Consider the following 17,062-nt stretch of genomic DNA (forward strand, 5'->3'; position numbering starts at 1 on the left):
GACACTGGTAAATAGCCTATGAATTCAAAATGTAGAGTCTTCCCCCTGCCCCCAGCCAATTCTGACTCCCAACAAATTAGAGAAATAAATCGGCAGTTCACCCACGACTTGCTGGTAAACAAACATTTTTCACCAGCCACTTCATGACTGTCTTTTTTGCTGTGCCTTCTTAAATTCCATAAAGAAACTGGGATGGAACGATAACTCTCAGAGTTCACAATAATCGCTGGCAGGGCTCTAATGAAAAACAAAATCTCCACCTCATTCCAACAATTTACCATAGTAACAGAAGCCTTCCTATTATGAATATTAGCATGGCCGGGGCAGGGGGGGGGGGAGCTGGAACCTCAGTGAGGGGCAGGGACTGGCAACAGCAGCGAAAGTACTGCATCCCCCGGCTAAACCCGATGAGACTGGGGTTTCAAGTTGGGTAGCAAAAAGCACAAACACGGACCAATGTCAAGGATGGACTTGGCCGAACACCTTCCTGAGCGGCAGAGACGGAACCGACCGTCCTGGCTGGACAGAGCCTCGGCGTGCTATTTCTCTGCCCTCTGGGTGCACAGATCAATTTGTTGGTTCTTCTTACAAACTGGAATAAAGGTTTGGCCCCCATCTTCCCACAAAACTGAGTATACCTGGGGATAATCAAAACCCCAGATTCATCCACGGTTCTCTTTGGGTTCTGTAATCAACAGAGACCTCTGCTGGCAGAGAATGGTGGGGGCAAGGGAGGGAACACACTCTGACGGGAAGGGTTTCTAATTCCACAGAGGCACCTTTATCTCTGCAAATGTGTCCCCCTGGCAGGTTGGCTGGAACGAGACCTCTCTCTCTAAGGCAAGGGCATTTCAGGACTCAGCCCAAGGCAGTATCCCAAACCTTACCATCAATAGAGAACACCATCTGCCTAGCAGGCTTCGTCTGCCCCCCACCTTTCCCCTGAGAAAGGCAGTGGTCTCAGGTGAGGGGACATGAAATGCCAGAGCCGTCTACAAAATAATTTTTGCCAAGATTCAGGTAGGGATAAAGGGTTGGGGGGGGGGGTTGCATTAATCTAACGTGCTAGCATTAAATTCTGTCCAAGTGGGCTTTTGTCAAAACGTATACCAAATACTGGGAGACGATCATCAACTGAAAGTAAAGTGGTCCTTCCTTACAGAAAGGTTTCAAATTCACCATCTTTTTTCATGGAAGAGGTAGGTCGGGAGGTGGGGAGGAGGGTCTCTAAAAGACACAGCAGATCTAACACTGCCGATGACCTCTCATCCCAGATGGCAAGGAGACACTGGGATTTAAGGCACCTAGACACGTGCCAACAGAATATGAAAATATAAGGAAAAACAAACAAATAAGAATCCTTAAATTGCATGCTTTAAAAGGCACGCAGGTCTAAAGGCAATCTAAAGGACGATTTTCAGAATCATAAGCATCTAAACCTCAGAGTAAGAAATTCCAAAGGCAGGGAATGGGAATGCTGACTAAATTCAAATCCGTTCAGAGACTTTATTCCAGGGCACGAGGCTGAGTTGCTGCAATGTACACAAGTGGGGTGTAAAGTCAATGGGATTACATTTTCCTAATTATCTTCTGCTTGAGCTTTACAGCACATACACAAAATGAGATCAGCCGGGACTTGCCTCGCTAACAAATCACTCAGATTTAAACATTGCTCACACAAACAAAGCGGGGTGGGGTGGGAGAGAGAGGCACAAGGCTGGGAAAAGACAGAGAAGGGCTTCTTCAATCACAGTTGCAAGGAACAAAAACCTGGAGGGGGGAAAGAGTTGCTGGACCGCCACCAAATCTCCCCCACTGGAGACAAGAGCCCATCTGCTGAGCTCGGCAACTTCGCTTTAACTACCATTCAGCTCGCGTCTCTGCAGAGATCTGTCTGCAGAACTGGCAGATGGACCCCTGCTTCCCCGAGTCGCTGTGTTATTTGTTTAATAAATTTAATTAATATCCATACTGCATTGGATTGCTCCCAGAAAAGGGGCCGAAGTGCTCCCTTTCCCCAATAGCTACATGATGAGTGATTTCCCAGAAAAGAGCAGATAACAGTGCCCCGGGGCCACCGAGAAATTAAAAGTACCATGTGCTTACATTACTTCCCATGTATTAATTCTTTGTAGTACACAAATATACTTTTTTGAGGGGTATTTTAACTTTATGAAAGTATGTAATTCCAAAAAAGGCAATCCAAAGATCACCTCCTCTCTCAGATGATAGGTTTACTGGAATGGTTTTAAAAGAATCCAATTTAACCATATATTCAACATTTTCATCTATTTTCCCCAAATGAAGCATCATGAATGGTAAGGAGGTTTCTTCTGGCAAACAGCTAGCTCCAAGACCATTGTGAACAAATTGAAAAACCTTGCTGGTCATACTGAACTTGTATTATGTCCTAAGCTGAACAATGTGGCCAGTGCAAATACGGAGAATAGAAAGGGTCTGGACAAAACTGAGGCAGTACATGCTTCCTCTTCATTAAGTAGAGAGCCAAGCTGCTTGGTGACAGAGTCCCTGCAATCAACAAGTATGAATTAAAGCACTGTTTTACTTGCCTTGTTATCCAATGTCATCCTGTCCTTCTGCACAGCCTATTTCATCTTAACCTAGATTTTCCACAGTGTGTTCCCAGAAAGAACAGTCCCTTAAGGATATAAAGGTCTATGAAACATTGTATCAAAGAAGGTTAAACAGGTTTCTTCACTGCAGGACTTCTCAGAGCCTTTAATGTGCTAACAGGCATTGTGAATATTTCTGCAGAGGGGGGGATGGGGTTCAATAGAAAAGGCAGCATTTCCCAAAACCCAGGCATGCATGGCTTACCACTGTATCCCAGGGCTTAATAAAGGGCCTACCAAATACTAAGTACTCATTAATATTTGTCAAATGAACCGATCAGTGAACAAATGAATGAAGGAGCAAAGAAGTGAACCCCCAATGGTTTTGCTTAGGGATAATCTGTGGACACTTGAACAAGACCACGGATAAGGTTTTATTTAAAAACAAAATCACTTCCACACTAAAGAAGAATTGAAGGGACTTGAGTCAACTGTCGACTTTGTTGGGTTTCACTTTCAAGCTGCTATTTCCTTATATTAGGTTTACTTTGAATTTTAAACTCTTCTTCACTGCTAAGTATCCTAAACTATCCCCACCTACCCCCATTCCTTCACATGTCATGAAAACCTGATCTTGGAGAACTTTGTACACTTCTCAGCTCCTTGGCAATACCACAATTGTTTTGTCTTTGATATGCTTAATACCTTCCTAGAAACTGAGTAATGAATTCAATTCAATCATAGGCATTGAGCTGAGATGAAAAATTACTCCTTTCAAAGGAGCTATTTTAAATGCAACAGCTTACAAAGGCAGAATTATTTTGAGAACCTGTTGATAGTTGCAATGTTAAACTTGTTAAATTGAAATTAAAGTTTATTTAACAGGAAAAATTAAAATTTATTGCAGTGTAGATTAACCCTTGTTAACCCTTGTGCCTTTTGTCTAAAACAACCCCCTATTGTTCATTTTCCTTACATAATTTTCCTACAATACTCCATCCTGTTGATATAGCACTGAGTTCTCTTGTTTTCCCCCCACCCCGAGTTTCAGACAACTACAGCCCTTCCTGCTAAATTGATACGCATACAGAACACACAAAACAGCACTCGTTCCCACACAGACACAATAATGACATGATAAATATCTCCCCTCTAGCTCAGCTGGCTCCTAATTTCTAAACTTAAAGACAAAATCTTCTGTTATCTAGTGATTTCAAGCTATTTAGGTTGAAAGCTCTCAGAAAGCTCTGCTAACAATAAAACCTTTAGGAATAAAAGGAGAAAGCAGAGAGGCTTTAAGCGAGCAGTGTGCCTTTTTAAGATTTCCTGCATCAAAATATTTCTTGAATTAGAGAATATATACTCAATAAATAGAATTCAAAAAATATGGGCTAGATTCGAGAAAGTAGAGGAAAAACAGGGCAGGAAATTGATACTTACTGCACGCCTACTATGTGCCAGCCATGGTGTTCAGTACTTGTAATAATAATAAAAATAACTGACAGCTACCGTTCACGTATATGACAAATACTGCGGTAAATCTTTACATGGATTTCTATTCCTCTCAGTGGATACCATTATGATTTTAAAGCTGAGGACACTGAGGCTCAGATATGTTAAACAATGTGCCAAACGTCACAAGACTAGTGAGTAGAACGGGGGAGCTCAGAATCTCAGAGCCCTGCCCATCTGACTCCAAGGCTCATGCTCCCAACTATGATGCTTTCCCACCCCATGTGTATCATCTTAGTTCAGAGGCTATATACAATAATACTGGGATTCTCTCAGTCCCTGCAGAATGGAAAAGAACATGATGAAAATATTCTGCACTAACAAAATATGGCAGTGGCAGGAAACTGTTAGAGGACTATCCCTCAACTTAAATCTGTTAACCTCATCAAAATCCAAGTCCATCTAAACTTGTTTTGCTGTCTTTTCTGCTGCCAGATTTTCTGGCCCATATTTCAATGTGATTTCCTTCTGCAGCTATTACTTTTAATATTCTACCTCCTGTGATGTGCTGTAATTGTTTATGTCCCCCTCCATTCCCTCCTCACTTTAGGAACAGTAATTAATATAGAAATATGCACTTAACAATAAACCCAGATTAAAGATACAGAAGTACCCCTCTACAATTGTCTGCCTTCTCCCCAAAAGACCTCATTTTCCTGTAAGGCGACATGAGAATATTAATTCCTAGAATAATTTAACAGCTTTTTGGGTTGTCTATCGCTTACTAATATCAGTAAGTATCAATAAGGTACTGGGCACCTCCCAAGTGCTCTCTCTCTACCACTAGATGCTGGCTAGGATACATTCTGTTATCCCTACCTCACACAGATAATGCCTTAGTTATGTACTGTAGTGTGACAATTGACCCCAAAACTTCGCAGCTTAAAAACAACAAATATTTATTACCTCGTTGTCTCTGGGTGGGGAATCTGGGCACAGTTTAGCTGCTTGATTCTAGCTCAAGTTCTCTCAAGAAGCTGCATCCAAACTGTCAAATGGGGCTGCGGTCTCATCTGAACACTCAAGTCAAGTGGGGAGGGATCCACTTCCAACCACATTCACCTGGTTGTTGGCAAGATCTAGTTCCTCGAGAGCTGTTAGACTAAAGGTTTCCATTCCTTCTTGGCTGTTATCCAAAGCCCTCCCTCAGTTCCTTGCTACATGGGTCTCTCCACAGGGCAGCTCATCCTGTAGCAGCCAGCTTCCCTCAGAGACAGAAAATGACAGGGGAGAGAGAGAGAAGTTGCAGTATATATGTCACCTGATCGCAGAAATGACCTTTCATCACTTTTGCCATATTCTGTTCATTACCCGTGAGTCACCATCAGGTCCAGCCTACACTCAGGCAGAAGGGAATTACACAAAGGTTTGAAAACCAGGAGGCACGGATCACTTAGGGCCACCTTAGAGGATGCCTGTCTCTAAGGTTGCACTTCTGTCCCCCAAGGGACACACATGTGCGCCTGTGCGTGCGCGCACACGTGCGCACACACACACAATCTACAAAATAATTCTTATTTCCCAACATTTCTGTTTTAAAACTAAGTGAACTCATTTAGGAAAATGCTCATGTACAACAAACACTTTAATTCTTTCAACAAATATTTCAGAGTGCTGAATAGGACCGGACACTCAGTGCTCTGGAACTTTTCTTTAAAAGAAGTAACTGAAATTGTATCATAAAAATTCACCAAGACCATGACCAAGCTCCTCTTCCCACAAGCAGAGATGCAGGAGAATAAAGATTAAGACAACCACTGTTCTTTTCTAATTAAAACTACCTCAGCATTAGCTGTTAGCAACTATTTTAAGAATGCGTTCTCAGGCTAGAGCTGCGATGAGCAAATCCACTTGCCCACAAATATAAAACGCGTTCTCTAACATCAGCTTTAATAATGATAGTGGTGCTATTTCAGTCGCCCTATGCCTTCTTTTGTCTTACAGCTCAACTGACCAGAATTTGGGAGGGGAAGAGGAGCATTATTTATTGATTCCCTTCAAAACTCAACATACATGAAGTAGAGGCCGTCAGTGATAAACAGCACAAACTGGACATCTCATCCCTGACGTGAAGAAAACACTTAAGCTCCTCCAGAATTTTAATTGCCTTAAGGGGAAGAAAAGAAGGGTGAGAGGAAATCATTTAGGGAGAAATTCATGGGCTGGCTTTGGTTCAGCTATAGAGAAATAGCATTCCATCTCTCTGTACACCTAAGTTTTTGTAAAGACACTCTTTACATATGTAAATACATATATTACAACCTGTAATAAGTGCCAAGAAGGAAAGAGAAAAGTGATAGACAATAAAGACAGTTGCTTAGTCAAAGAAGGTCTCTCTAAAGAGGTGATATTTAAGCTGAGAAGCGAAGAAAAAGGTTCCAGGCATGTGAAAGAAAGAAAGAAAGAAAGAAAGAAAGAAAGAAAGAAAGAAAGAAAAGAAAGAAAAGAAAAGAAAAGAAAAGAAAAGAAAAGAAAGAAAGAAACGTTCCAGATAGAGGGACTAGCATGTTTCCTGACAAGAGGAAGAGCTTGGCATGCTATAGGAATCAAGGAGGCCACTACTGGGGCAGAGAGTGGAATCAAATGAGCTCTCACTGGCTGTTGTGTGGGAAGTGGATAGGGCAGGACTGGCAGCAGGGAGATCAGTTATGAGGCTGCTGCAGTCATTTAGGGAAAAGGTGATGGTGGTCTGATCTGGGGCATTGTCAATAGACACAGAAGTCAGAGGCAAGAAATATTTAGGAAGTAGAAATGACAGGTGAGATTGGATGGGAGTGGTGATAAAGAGGTGGGGAGAGAAAATGAGAGAGAGAGAAAGAGAGAGGGAAATGACTTCTACATGGATGACTTCTGTGTATCTGGATTAACAACCTGGTGAGCAGTGTACTTCCATGTGACCCATCTCTCTGGCTTTGAGAAAGCAGCTTCCCAGTTGCCTTGAGAAAAATTCTGCAGAACTCAATTCTCACTTTTCATCCTGTCAGCCATGGGTGAAATCCCCTATTAACTGGGAAGTCAGACAGGAAACAGACTAAAATGCCCACAGAAAGAGGACTGAGAAGTTATAGAGTATGCATACAATCAAGAAAAGGTCTTTATTGATCATCTGTTGCAACCACTTTACTTTAACAGATGAGAAAAGCGTGACTCAGAGATGGTGAGGAGCCAAGACCAAAGTTAAAGAGCCAGTTAATGACAGAACCGAGGCTAGAATCCAGTTCTCCTGACAGGACAAAATATGAACGAAGCAGCAATGACAAATGGGTACAATGATGACATGTACTTAATAGCCATGTATTTACATTTTCCTTTCCTCCCTCCTCCAATTCTTGATAGACAGGTTCAGCATTTGAATGCAAACTGGTTATGGAGGGGCATAAAATTTTGCATCCTGTTTTGAAGAGAGCCTGCTAAACATATGCTATGGGATACGAAACGGTAGGGCTCTAAATATTACTGCAGAGAAGGAAGGGAAGGAGGGGGAGGGAAAGGGCTGGAAGGGAAGACAGGGAAAGAAGGGAAGGAAAGGTAGGAAGGAAAGACGGCCAGCAGGCAGGCAGATGGGAGGAGAGAGAGAAGAAAAGCTCAAAATTTTGCCTCAACTCTGTTGTTGAAAATATACAAATTTGGACCTTATATGAATCTGTGATGCCTCTTTTGTTTTACTAAGCTATAAATGATAATGAAATCTGTGTGAAAATTTTTAATATTTTCATTTCCTAAGTCTAAGGATAGATTTTATTGGATTTTATATTTTTCTAGTAGTCCAGTTCTAGTGCTTTTCCAATATGAAGAAAGGAACAGACTGTGAATTCTGAAAGAGGTAACAAATGAAACGAGAGAAGATGATAAATACAAAATATCGTTATTTTAGCTGGAATATTCCCTTGCCATATGACATTCAGCACTAGAGGCTTTCCATTTTGCTCCTCAATCTACTGGCACTTACTTTTAACTCTCCTTTACAAACCCATTCTGATACAAAATTCAGAGAGAAATCTATGTAAAATATTTCAAATTGTGACTCATCTCACAGCAACATGTTTGCCTAAATTCAAGTTCTCAGGAGGACAACTTTGAGTGAAGTCTTTCATGCAGACTTACATCTCCAAGCTTTAAAAAAAAATGCTTATGTCAACAGATCCAATTTTACATGAGAAACAAATAGCTTTCATACACATTTACACCCACCAACAGAGAAAACAATCTAGCCTGAAGCTACCCACTTTTCCTGAAATTATGGACAGCCTATGCAAGTTGAAAATGTCTGTATGAAAGCTTTAAAGCCAGAATTAATTTTGCTTAAGATATCCACCAATTTTTTTCCCCTCTTAACAGGAAAGTTAGTTCTTAGGGCCTGGGCACATTGCAGATTTGAAGTTTGGAAAGATCAATTGCTCCTCTTTCTTTATTTCATGCTCTCCACTCAAAATGGCTGCCTCAACTTAGGTAACACTTTTCCCCAAACTCTCATTACACCCCTCATTGTAAAGCACAATGTGACTGCTCAGAAAGTAATGAGTCATGGAAAAGAGGAGGTTATAAAGCCTTTCTCCTCCAAACTAAATAAAAGCATTTATTGCTAACCTCAGGAGAGAAAGTCAAATCAGTCTTCCTGAAAGCGAGTGAATCAGTTCTATAAACTCCCACAAGATTCTTCTCAAATAATTTGCAAAAGGAATTAGTGTGGTCTTCACCAAAGGAGTTAAAAACAAATCCCATTGTGTTTCTGTAATTCCGTGATGAATATATGACTTGCTAATTTTCTTGTCAATGAAAAGATCCAACTTAACCCTCTTCCAATTCAGTTCTGTATTTAAGTGATACCTTGAAGTTCAAATAATAAACTTTAACCAAGTGACAAAATAAAGCAAACCCTGGCATTTTAAGTATGTCATAAACAAAGAGGGCTGTCACAAATTCAACTCCACCACATCCCCAAACTCTCTCAGGACCTACATATAGTGGCTCTGTCCACACCCAAGGGATTCGTGGACCTCCAACACCATCGGGCTGGGCAGAAAAGGGAAAGGGAGACAAGGAAAGGTCCAAGCCTGCTATTTCTCCCATGCCTTTCTCCAGCGTGTTCAATTCTTCTGCCAAGAAAGCAAAGGAGTTTTTAAAATATTCTCATCATAGTGGTCTACTATTTACAGGGACCCAAAAGAGCGTAAGAGTCCATCATGATCTTTAAAATAGAGAAATAAATACTATTACTGATTACAACTAGGTGAATATCCCTTCCATGGACTCACTGGACCCATCCATCAACCCCACCAGTCCGCCCCACTGCCGAGATCAGAACTGGTAGGCGTGCACTGATCTGACACGTAATGTACCCCACCAGGCAAGTAGTCCATCAGGTGGCCAATCACGGGCCGTCCTCCAGCAATGCTGGAGCCCACGAGGTCGGCTCCTCACAAGGACATGAATCATGGTTAGTAATAGAGGCTGGTGCCCAACTTCCGCTACACTAACTCACCTGTGTCCTCCTCCATCTTTTCCACTTGTCACACATGTGGGAAAGGGACGAGTAGAGGTGCTGGGGCCTGCAGGGAGGGGGTGTGGGCCCATTCCATCTGAAACATGATGCCTGACGTTGACAAATCAAATTCCAGAAATCTTAGACCTAGCTGATGTCTTCACCAAGACTCATCCAATCCTTAGGAAAACCCTTAAACCACAACAAAATATTAGGGATAGATGAGTTGGTGCAAAAGAAGAAGCTACCCTTTCCCCTGCCCAGGCCCATGTCTTCCTCCCAAGCTCTAAAGAGAATTTTATTACCCATGTTTTATTAATACTTACATGCTCAACGCTGCCATAACTCTGAGTCTTCAAAGAATCTTTAGGCAAATGGCAACTTTCTACGGTATTGCAGGGTTACGCAGACGTTATTGGCCCCTATGGCACCCTAGGATTTTGCACATACATACTCTTTTTTTTTTTTTAAGATTTTTATTTATTTATTCAACAGAGATAGAGACAGCCAGCGAGAGAGGGAACACAAGCAGGGGGAGTGGGAGAGGAAGAAGCAGGCTCCCAGCGGAGGAGCCTGATGTGGGGCTCGATCCAAGAACGCTGGGATCACGCCCTGAGCCGAAGGCAGACGCTTAACCGCTGTGCCACCCAGGCGCCCCAACATATTCCTTTTGTTTAGCATTGCATTCAGTTTTGAAAAGCTTATCTACCTGAGGCCCAAGCGTGGATTCCTTCCTCTAACTAGAACAAGTAACAGAAGTAGTAAATGTGTATGTGTGCGCGCCTGTGTGTAGAAACGGTTATTAAATATGAGAATTGCAAAGTGACAATTTGGGGGTAGAACAGTGGGTCAATCAACATGGCCCCCAGGCCTAGGTTAAGAAATATCTTAAGTCTGAATGGCACTTTATAAGCACACCTTTATCATTTATAAGCACGTGTGTTTCATTTCCAGAAGCCTCATTCAGTCTGAAAGTACCAAGATGTGCCACAATTTTCTACAACTTGACACAGAATCCTGTACCCAAGTACCGTGTTTCTTCAGGAAGTCTGTACTAGCTGTGAGTAGATATATTATCCTCGACATTCACAAATGTGGGAGAAGTCTTATGCCCCTAAAAATTCTTGAAGTCTTGAAGCCAAAATAAACAGGCCAAGTGTGCTAACCATCTGACAGATGTGGAAGGCTGGGAGAACTTCACTTAGAGTTTTATGAAGATATTCTAAAGCTCACTTTCCTGCAAGTAGGATTTTCAACATCTAAATTTCACTAAAGCACAAACTGAATAGAATCATGTCAGTATAATCCTCACATATTTTTGCCAGCTGGGATCCTGGATGTTGAGATGTGACCGCCTCTCCATGGGCCTGAAACCACCAATCTGTTTCCCACGGGTCACTGCACAGCCATCAGATGGAGACACTATGTGGTCACTACCCTAAGGAACAGATCCAAACCACCTACGTCGAGGGAAAAAGCTACAGCTCGCATTTCCAATCTCCCGAGCCACCCCAGTCCCTCTGCAACGGAGTATCAATAGAGAGACTAGATGAATTGTTTACTTAATTGTGCTGTGCAAGGTGAATAATTGCACGCTTTCCAGAAAGGCTTTGTAACCAATGAGATGGCACTGGATCTGCCAAAACCTTTACCTTGACGCCAACATCCTTTCTTTCTACCGTCTCTCTCCCATCACAAATAATGGCAACTCTGGTATTATTTCCAGAGGAGGCAAAATCATGGCAGAAACATCAAAAGACACGTCTTTCAAAATGGAAAAAAATCTCCATTAAGGTGCACCCGCTGGGAACTGCTATCTCCCTATATGCCAATGTGAAACCTTTAGTTACCAACCCCGATTTAATCCATTACACACTGAAACAGCCAACCAACGGCACAACAATCTACCTTTTTGGTGAGTAAAATGGTCCATTAATAGAATGACCACATTTTAAGAGGATGAGAGAAATGTCATGACAATAAGGTGGGTTGGGAGCTATTTTCCAAATATCAAATACTGTGCAAGAAGACTAGAAAGATGGAAAATGGAGTGTTATTTATGTGTTGGATCTTTAGCATGATAAAAATCAACAAATACCAAGACAGAAAATATGGAGATAAGATGTGTTGAGTGGGAAAAACTCCCTTAAGGGTAGCAACAATGGAAATTTTAGCCAAAGAAAGCCCAGTATTACTTAACAAGTCAAGAGAATAAGGCTAAGGGAGATGTCTTTATAATTCATTCACCAAAATTTGCTTGAAGCATTAAAAAACAGTGGAAGTTATCAAAACAAAACGCTTGCTCCTGGTAAAGGGACTCCTTGTAGCACTTCACTTCTTCTGTTGTTTTCATTTCGTTATTTTGGTAAGGCTTCAAAGACATGGCTCAAAATTGAAAAGTGTCCCTCCTACCTAAATCTCCAGCCAGCCATCCCTCTTTCCAGAGGAATCTACTATCACCAATTTCTTACGTTTTCTCCCAGACCAGAGACCTAAATATTCTTTAAACTCTAATTTCATAAAAATTTTCCTCCTCTATGTGCTTGCCCTTGTTTGTTTGTTGTTTTATTTTTGTGCAACAGTTTTTAATTAATAATAATCAGGGTCTTTTCTCCTTGGTAGGTCCGTGTTCATAATTCATAGTTTGAGATTTTCCAGTGGGCTGTTTCTTCTCAGAGGCCATAATCCCCATTCTAATCGACAGGTGTCACAGGATTAGGACTTTAAAAGGAACAGTATGCATCAGAATCTGACAAGAATGCAGAGATGCTATTTTTACCCAAATAACCTTTAAAAAACCAAGATATTTAAGACAAGAGAAAATACAATGCATAGCCATCACCAAACCAAAGTTCTAAGAGTGTTTGAGTCTTGACCTGACAATGTTGTCCTGATTCACATGCCAGCTAGCTTGGATTTTAGGACATTCACCTCATCTGATTTTTCAGGTGTAGACTGGCCCCGAGCAATACTGGCCTCTGAATGTGGTTGGGAGTAAAAAAGAGAGGATGGGTGTTTTATTGGGGGGAAAGATAAGGAAGGTGCCACACATGGTCGGAGAGGCCTCCCAAAGACTCCTTGCTATGACCATACCCAAAAGGAAGGTAATATGCAGATTTCAAACATATCAGGTCAATTTTTTTTCCATCCCATACCCAACTGAGGCTATGGACAGTTAGGGAGGTGGAAAAGACCCAAGTTCTAGTCCGAGTTTTGTCACAAACTTATAAAATGAGGTCTTTGGCCTTGATAAACTCCAAAGTCCTTTTATTTTTTTAAGATTATTTATTTATTTATTTGTCAGAGACAGAGAGAGAGAGAAAGCGTGCGTGCACAAGCAGGGGGAGAGGCAGGCAGAGGGAGAAGCAGCCTCCCCACTGAGAGGGAGCCCAACATGGGGATCAATCCCAGGACACCAGGATCATGACCTGAGCCAAAGGCAGATGCTTAACCACTGAGCCACCCAGGCGCCCCTCCAAGTCCTTTTTACCTTCAACTTTCTCAGTCCAATATGCAATTTTTCTCCATATATTGACTTACATACCTGTTACATGGACATAAAATTCCTTTGATTTATCACAAATTTATTTGCCATGAAATAACAAACTGTATACTTTAAATGTTTTTAAATCCTTATCAAGAAAGAGAAGTGACTGGTGGACAGGTGTCATTTTGAAGATGTCCGTCGTTCATTCCTCCTCCACCCTGATTTCTTTTGGTGGTAGTATCTGTGTACAGTTTTGGGGGGACAAGTTCCAGTATTTGCCTCCCCAACTACAGAAGCTTAAGAGGACACTGGAAGTCCCTTCTGCCCACTTCTTTCATTAATCAATCCACCCATAGGACGGACATGTGACCCATCAAATTTCCCCCTCCGCGCTCTGAATCTTGAGCAGAACAACACGAGAACAGAAGAAACAGCTAGAGTTCATTCACTCTATAAGTGATACCCAGGCAAGACTACTGAGTAATTCCTGCTACAAGGATTTCTTCAACCTTACAAACAACCCATATCCTTCCAATATATTCTCCTTCTACTGCTTAGTGGTATGCTGTGTAACAATCTACTCCCAACACTTTTAATGCCGTAAAATAACAACCAATTATGTACTCACAATTCTGTGGATGAGCAATCTGGGTAGGGCTCAGCTGGGATGCTGTGTCTCTGCTCTGTGTCAGCTGGGACTGGAACTGATCTCCAGTCAGTAGGAAGATCTGGGCTGACTGATCCCAGACTGCCTCACTCACTCACCTCCTTGGAAAATGGCTGGAGCTGTCAGCTAGAACACCTAGATCTCCGTGTTTTCTCTCCTGTTCCAGTAGGCTAACTGGGCTTCTTTAAATGATGGAGAAATGTTCCAGAAGGTGTAACTTCTCTTCCAACACGTTCTACTGATTAAAGGTAGTTTAAAACCAGCCCAAATTCAAGGGGTGGGAGAATATACTTCATTTGTTAATGGGAAGAGTGGCAAAGACACCCTGCCAAGAAAGGTGGCTGCAGGGAGACAGGATTCACTGGGGACCAGTACTGTAGTAATCTACTATGTTGGAGTGAGTCTCTGTTGCTTGCAACTCATGAACAATAACTAATCCACCAATCAGTGATATCTGACATGGGACACATTAGATTTTGGGGGACTCTACATTTAGGACATTTTTCCTATTTATACCTCACATATTAATGACATTATCTGGAGAGAATATAGGTGTCATATTCGTGGGGCTGTAAGAAGCAATGAATTTAAAGGGAAATTCTCATGGTTCAAGTCCTGCCAGTTATTCAGCTATGTAATTTGGAACCTGCATGATCTCTGTGACTTTCATTTGTAGTCATTCATTCTGTGACACCTCATTTAGAGAATGAATGAATGAATGAATGAATGAATAGAAGAAATGGGGGTGATAATATTTGCCTAAGTTGTAAAATTGCTGTGGATATTAGAGTGTAACTGTGAACTACAGGCAGTCCTCACTGTAGCACAGGACCATTAAAGTAAGCACACAGGTTGACTGTGCAAGACTGTGTACAGAAAACATTACACTTGTCCCATGACCTCTAAAAATTTTTGTCAAAAATTTTCTCACTATTGGTTATAAATATACAGGAAAATGGGGGGAAATGTTCCTTACTTAGTATGCTACAATACTAGAAATATTGAAAATAAAGTGGTTTATTTATTTGTAAAAAAAAAAAACAAACACACAACTTATCAAGATTAGTTTGAACAGTGCTTGGCTTCCTGTCATCATATAACTCATACTACGGAGTGAGCATCTTTTCTGTGACGCGGCAAATTGTCACCTTACTTTCTAAGTCTGCATCTGCTGACAACCTTTTATCCCTTGCTTGTATTTTCAATGTCATGAAGTATCTCCAAGAGCTCCTTTTATGTGACGTTTTCGCTGGTGTCACCTCCTCCGGGACATTTTTATCCTTTCATCACAACTACTTTCCTCCTTTATGTCAGTAAATTTGCCTTCTCTAAGTTCCTCTGACTGCATGTCTTTCAAAAGGCAGCAGTGTCAACATGCCCACAATCCACCACTCCTTCTCTGCTCCATTTACGTTTGATTCCAGCTTCACTGGCAGTATTATCACTTTTGCTGCTTTGCTGCGCTTGCACTTGTGTTGGCCAGTTCTCTTTTTGATCATCCCTATTCGTAAAATGTCACATGGGTTTATCACCGGGGAACAAGGAGGAAACACAAATACATACTTTGCTGTCTGTTTCTGAGCTGAATAACACGTGCACGGTGACACATCACTGACAGACTAGAAGTGGTGACATGATTGGTCACTGATTATGACGTGCATCTGTCACTTACACAGTGATTTGTGGGCTAAGGAGATAGCCTCACAGTTTTTTGTGCATTATGCAACTTCTCAGTTACTATATTTGGTAACTGAAATTTGAACAGTATCGTTAGGAGACTGGTGTTATGCAAACTGGGGTAACTAAAATTTGTGCGTATCAGAGCTATCCAAGCAAGCTCTGTGTTAAAGATTATGTCAAATTTAATTACTGCCACAGTTCTATAAAGAAGCAAAGGCTAGACCTCACTCTTAACTGTATTTAAAAAGGGGTTGGGAGGGGGGCGCCTGGGTGGCACAGCGGTTAAGCGTCTGCCTTCAGCTCAAGGCGTGATCCCGGCGTTCTGGGATCGAGCCCCACATCGGGCTCCTCCGCTATGAGCCTGCTTCTTCCTCTCCCACTCCCCCTGCTTGTGATCCCTCTCTCGCTGGCTGTCTCTATCTCTGTCGAATAAATAAATAAAATCTTTAAAAAAAAAAAAAAGGGGGGTTGGGAGGGACACCTGGGTGGCTCAGTCAGTTGAGTGTCCGACTCTTGACTTCAGCTCAGGTTATGATCTCAGGGTCGTGGGACTGAGCCCTGTGTCAGGCTCTGTGCTCAGCATGGAGTCTGCTTGAGATCCTCTCTTCCTCTCCCTCTGCCCCTGCCCCCACTTTAATTCGAACATGTCCTGTGCTCCAACAGTTTTCATCTTTGCCACCCTACAGTCTGCAGATTAATGCTAAATTAGGCAGGCAGGAGGGGAGGAGGAAGGAGTGCAAAAATAAATGCATCATGACGTTCCACAAAGGCCTTCAGGAAAATTCCTGGAGAGGAAAATGAGTATTCCAAACCCAAAGGCCATCCAAAAGTGTCCAAAGATATTGTCCAAATTAAGTAGATTTTTTCATTACTTTTTACTTCCACGGCCAGAACGAAAATATTTCAATATAGCTTTCCATGAATGGGGTTAGGGGTCTCCAAAATATCCATTTTCCTTTATTAGTAGCAGAATCCCAATTTTTGGCTGGTTATGCTGCTACCCAGAATGAAGGTCCTATTTCCCAACTTCCCTGGAGGTTAGTTATGCCCACATGATTCAACACTATCCAGTGAAATAGAAATGAAAGATTGTGGGGACTTGGGGGAATGCTTTAAAAGGAGCTTATATGATTGGAAAAAGCAACCCTTTGTCCCTCCTACCATCTGGAATGTGATAAGATATTAGAAAGCACAGTCTTAGACTAGAAGGCAATGTTGGCAGCAGAAGCCAGACATTGGGGTGGTAGAACATAAATACAGAAGATGCCTGAGCCCTTAATGTCTTTATGCAAACATCATACCAGCTCTAGGCTGGCTCTCTCCACATGACTCTATGTGTAGTTAAGCCATTCTTTTAGCTTCTTTCTTACCCACAGATCTGAATGCTGCTCCTAATTGATCAAATGAATACTCTTATCTAGTCAGTGGGCTATTTCAATGGCCCAAGTGTCAATAACTGAATTTTCCATCATTCTACACAACAGAGGTCGCAAATGAGGCAGAAACATATGGGCAAAACAATACCCTTCACATGGTGCTGGATATTTAGGAAAGGAAAGCTTATGGTTGTTTGCAAAATCCTAGTACAGATTCAAATAATCAAAACTTAAATACAGACCTGGCTTAAGAACTGTTTGGACCCAAAAAATAAATAAATAAAT

At 41.8% G+C, this 17,062-nt stretch overlaps 1 protein-coding gene across 2 annotated transcripts in view; it reads right to left on the bottom strand.

Moving 5' to 3' along the window:
* Positions 1-17,062, bottom strand: part of LOC113265073 (uncharacterized) — a 174,331-nt gene that overhangs the window by 112,750 nt on the left and 44,519 nt on the right. The window contains exon 1 of one of the 2 annotated variants that reach the window (XM_048213951.2): positions 9,568-9,806. The exons of the other annotated variant lie outside the window; for it this stretch is intronic. Within the exon in view, the coding sequence (XP_048069908.1) occupies positions 9,568-9,659 (92 nt within the window). The 5' untranslated portion in view covers positions 9,660-9,806. Of the gene's footprint in view, positions 1-9,567; positions 9,807-17,062 lie in introns of those variants that run through there. 2 annotated transcript variants of the gene reach the window in all.

This window comes from Ursus arctos, unplaced genomic scaffold (assembly GCF_023065955.2).
Source record: "Ursus arctos isolate Adak ecotype North America unplaced genomic scaffold, UrsArc2.0 scaffold_23, whole genome shotgun sequence".
NCBI lineage: Eukaryota > Metazoa > Chordata > Mammalia > Carnivora > Ursidae > Ursus > Ursus arctos.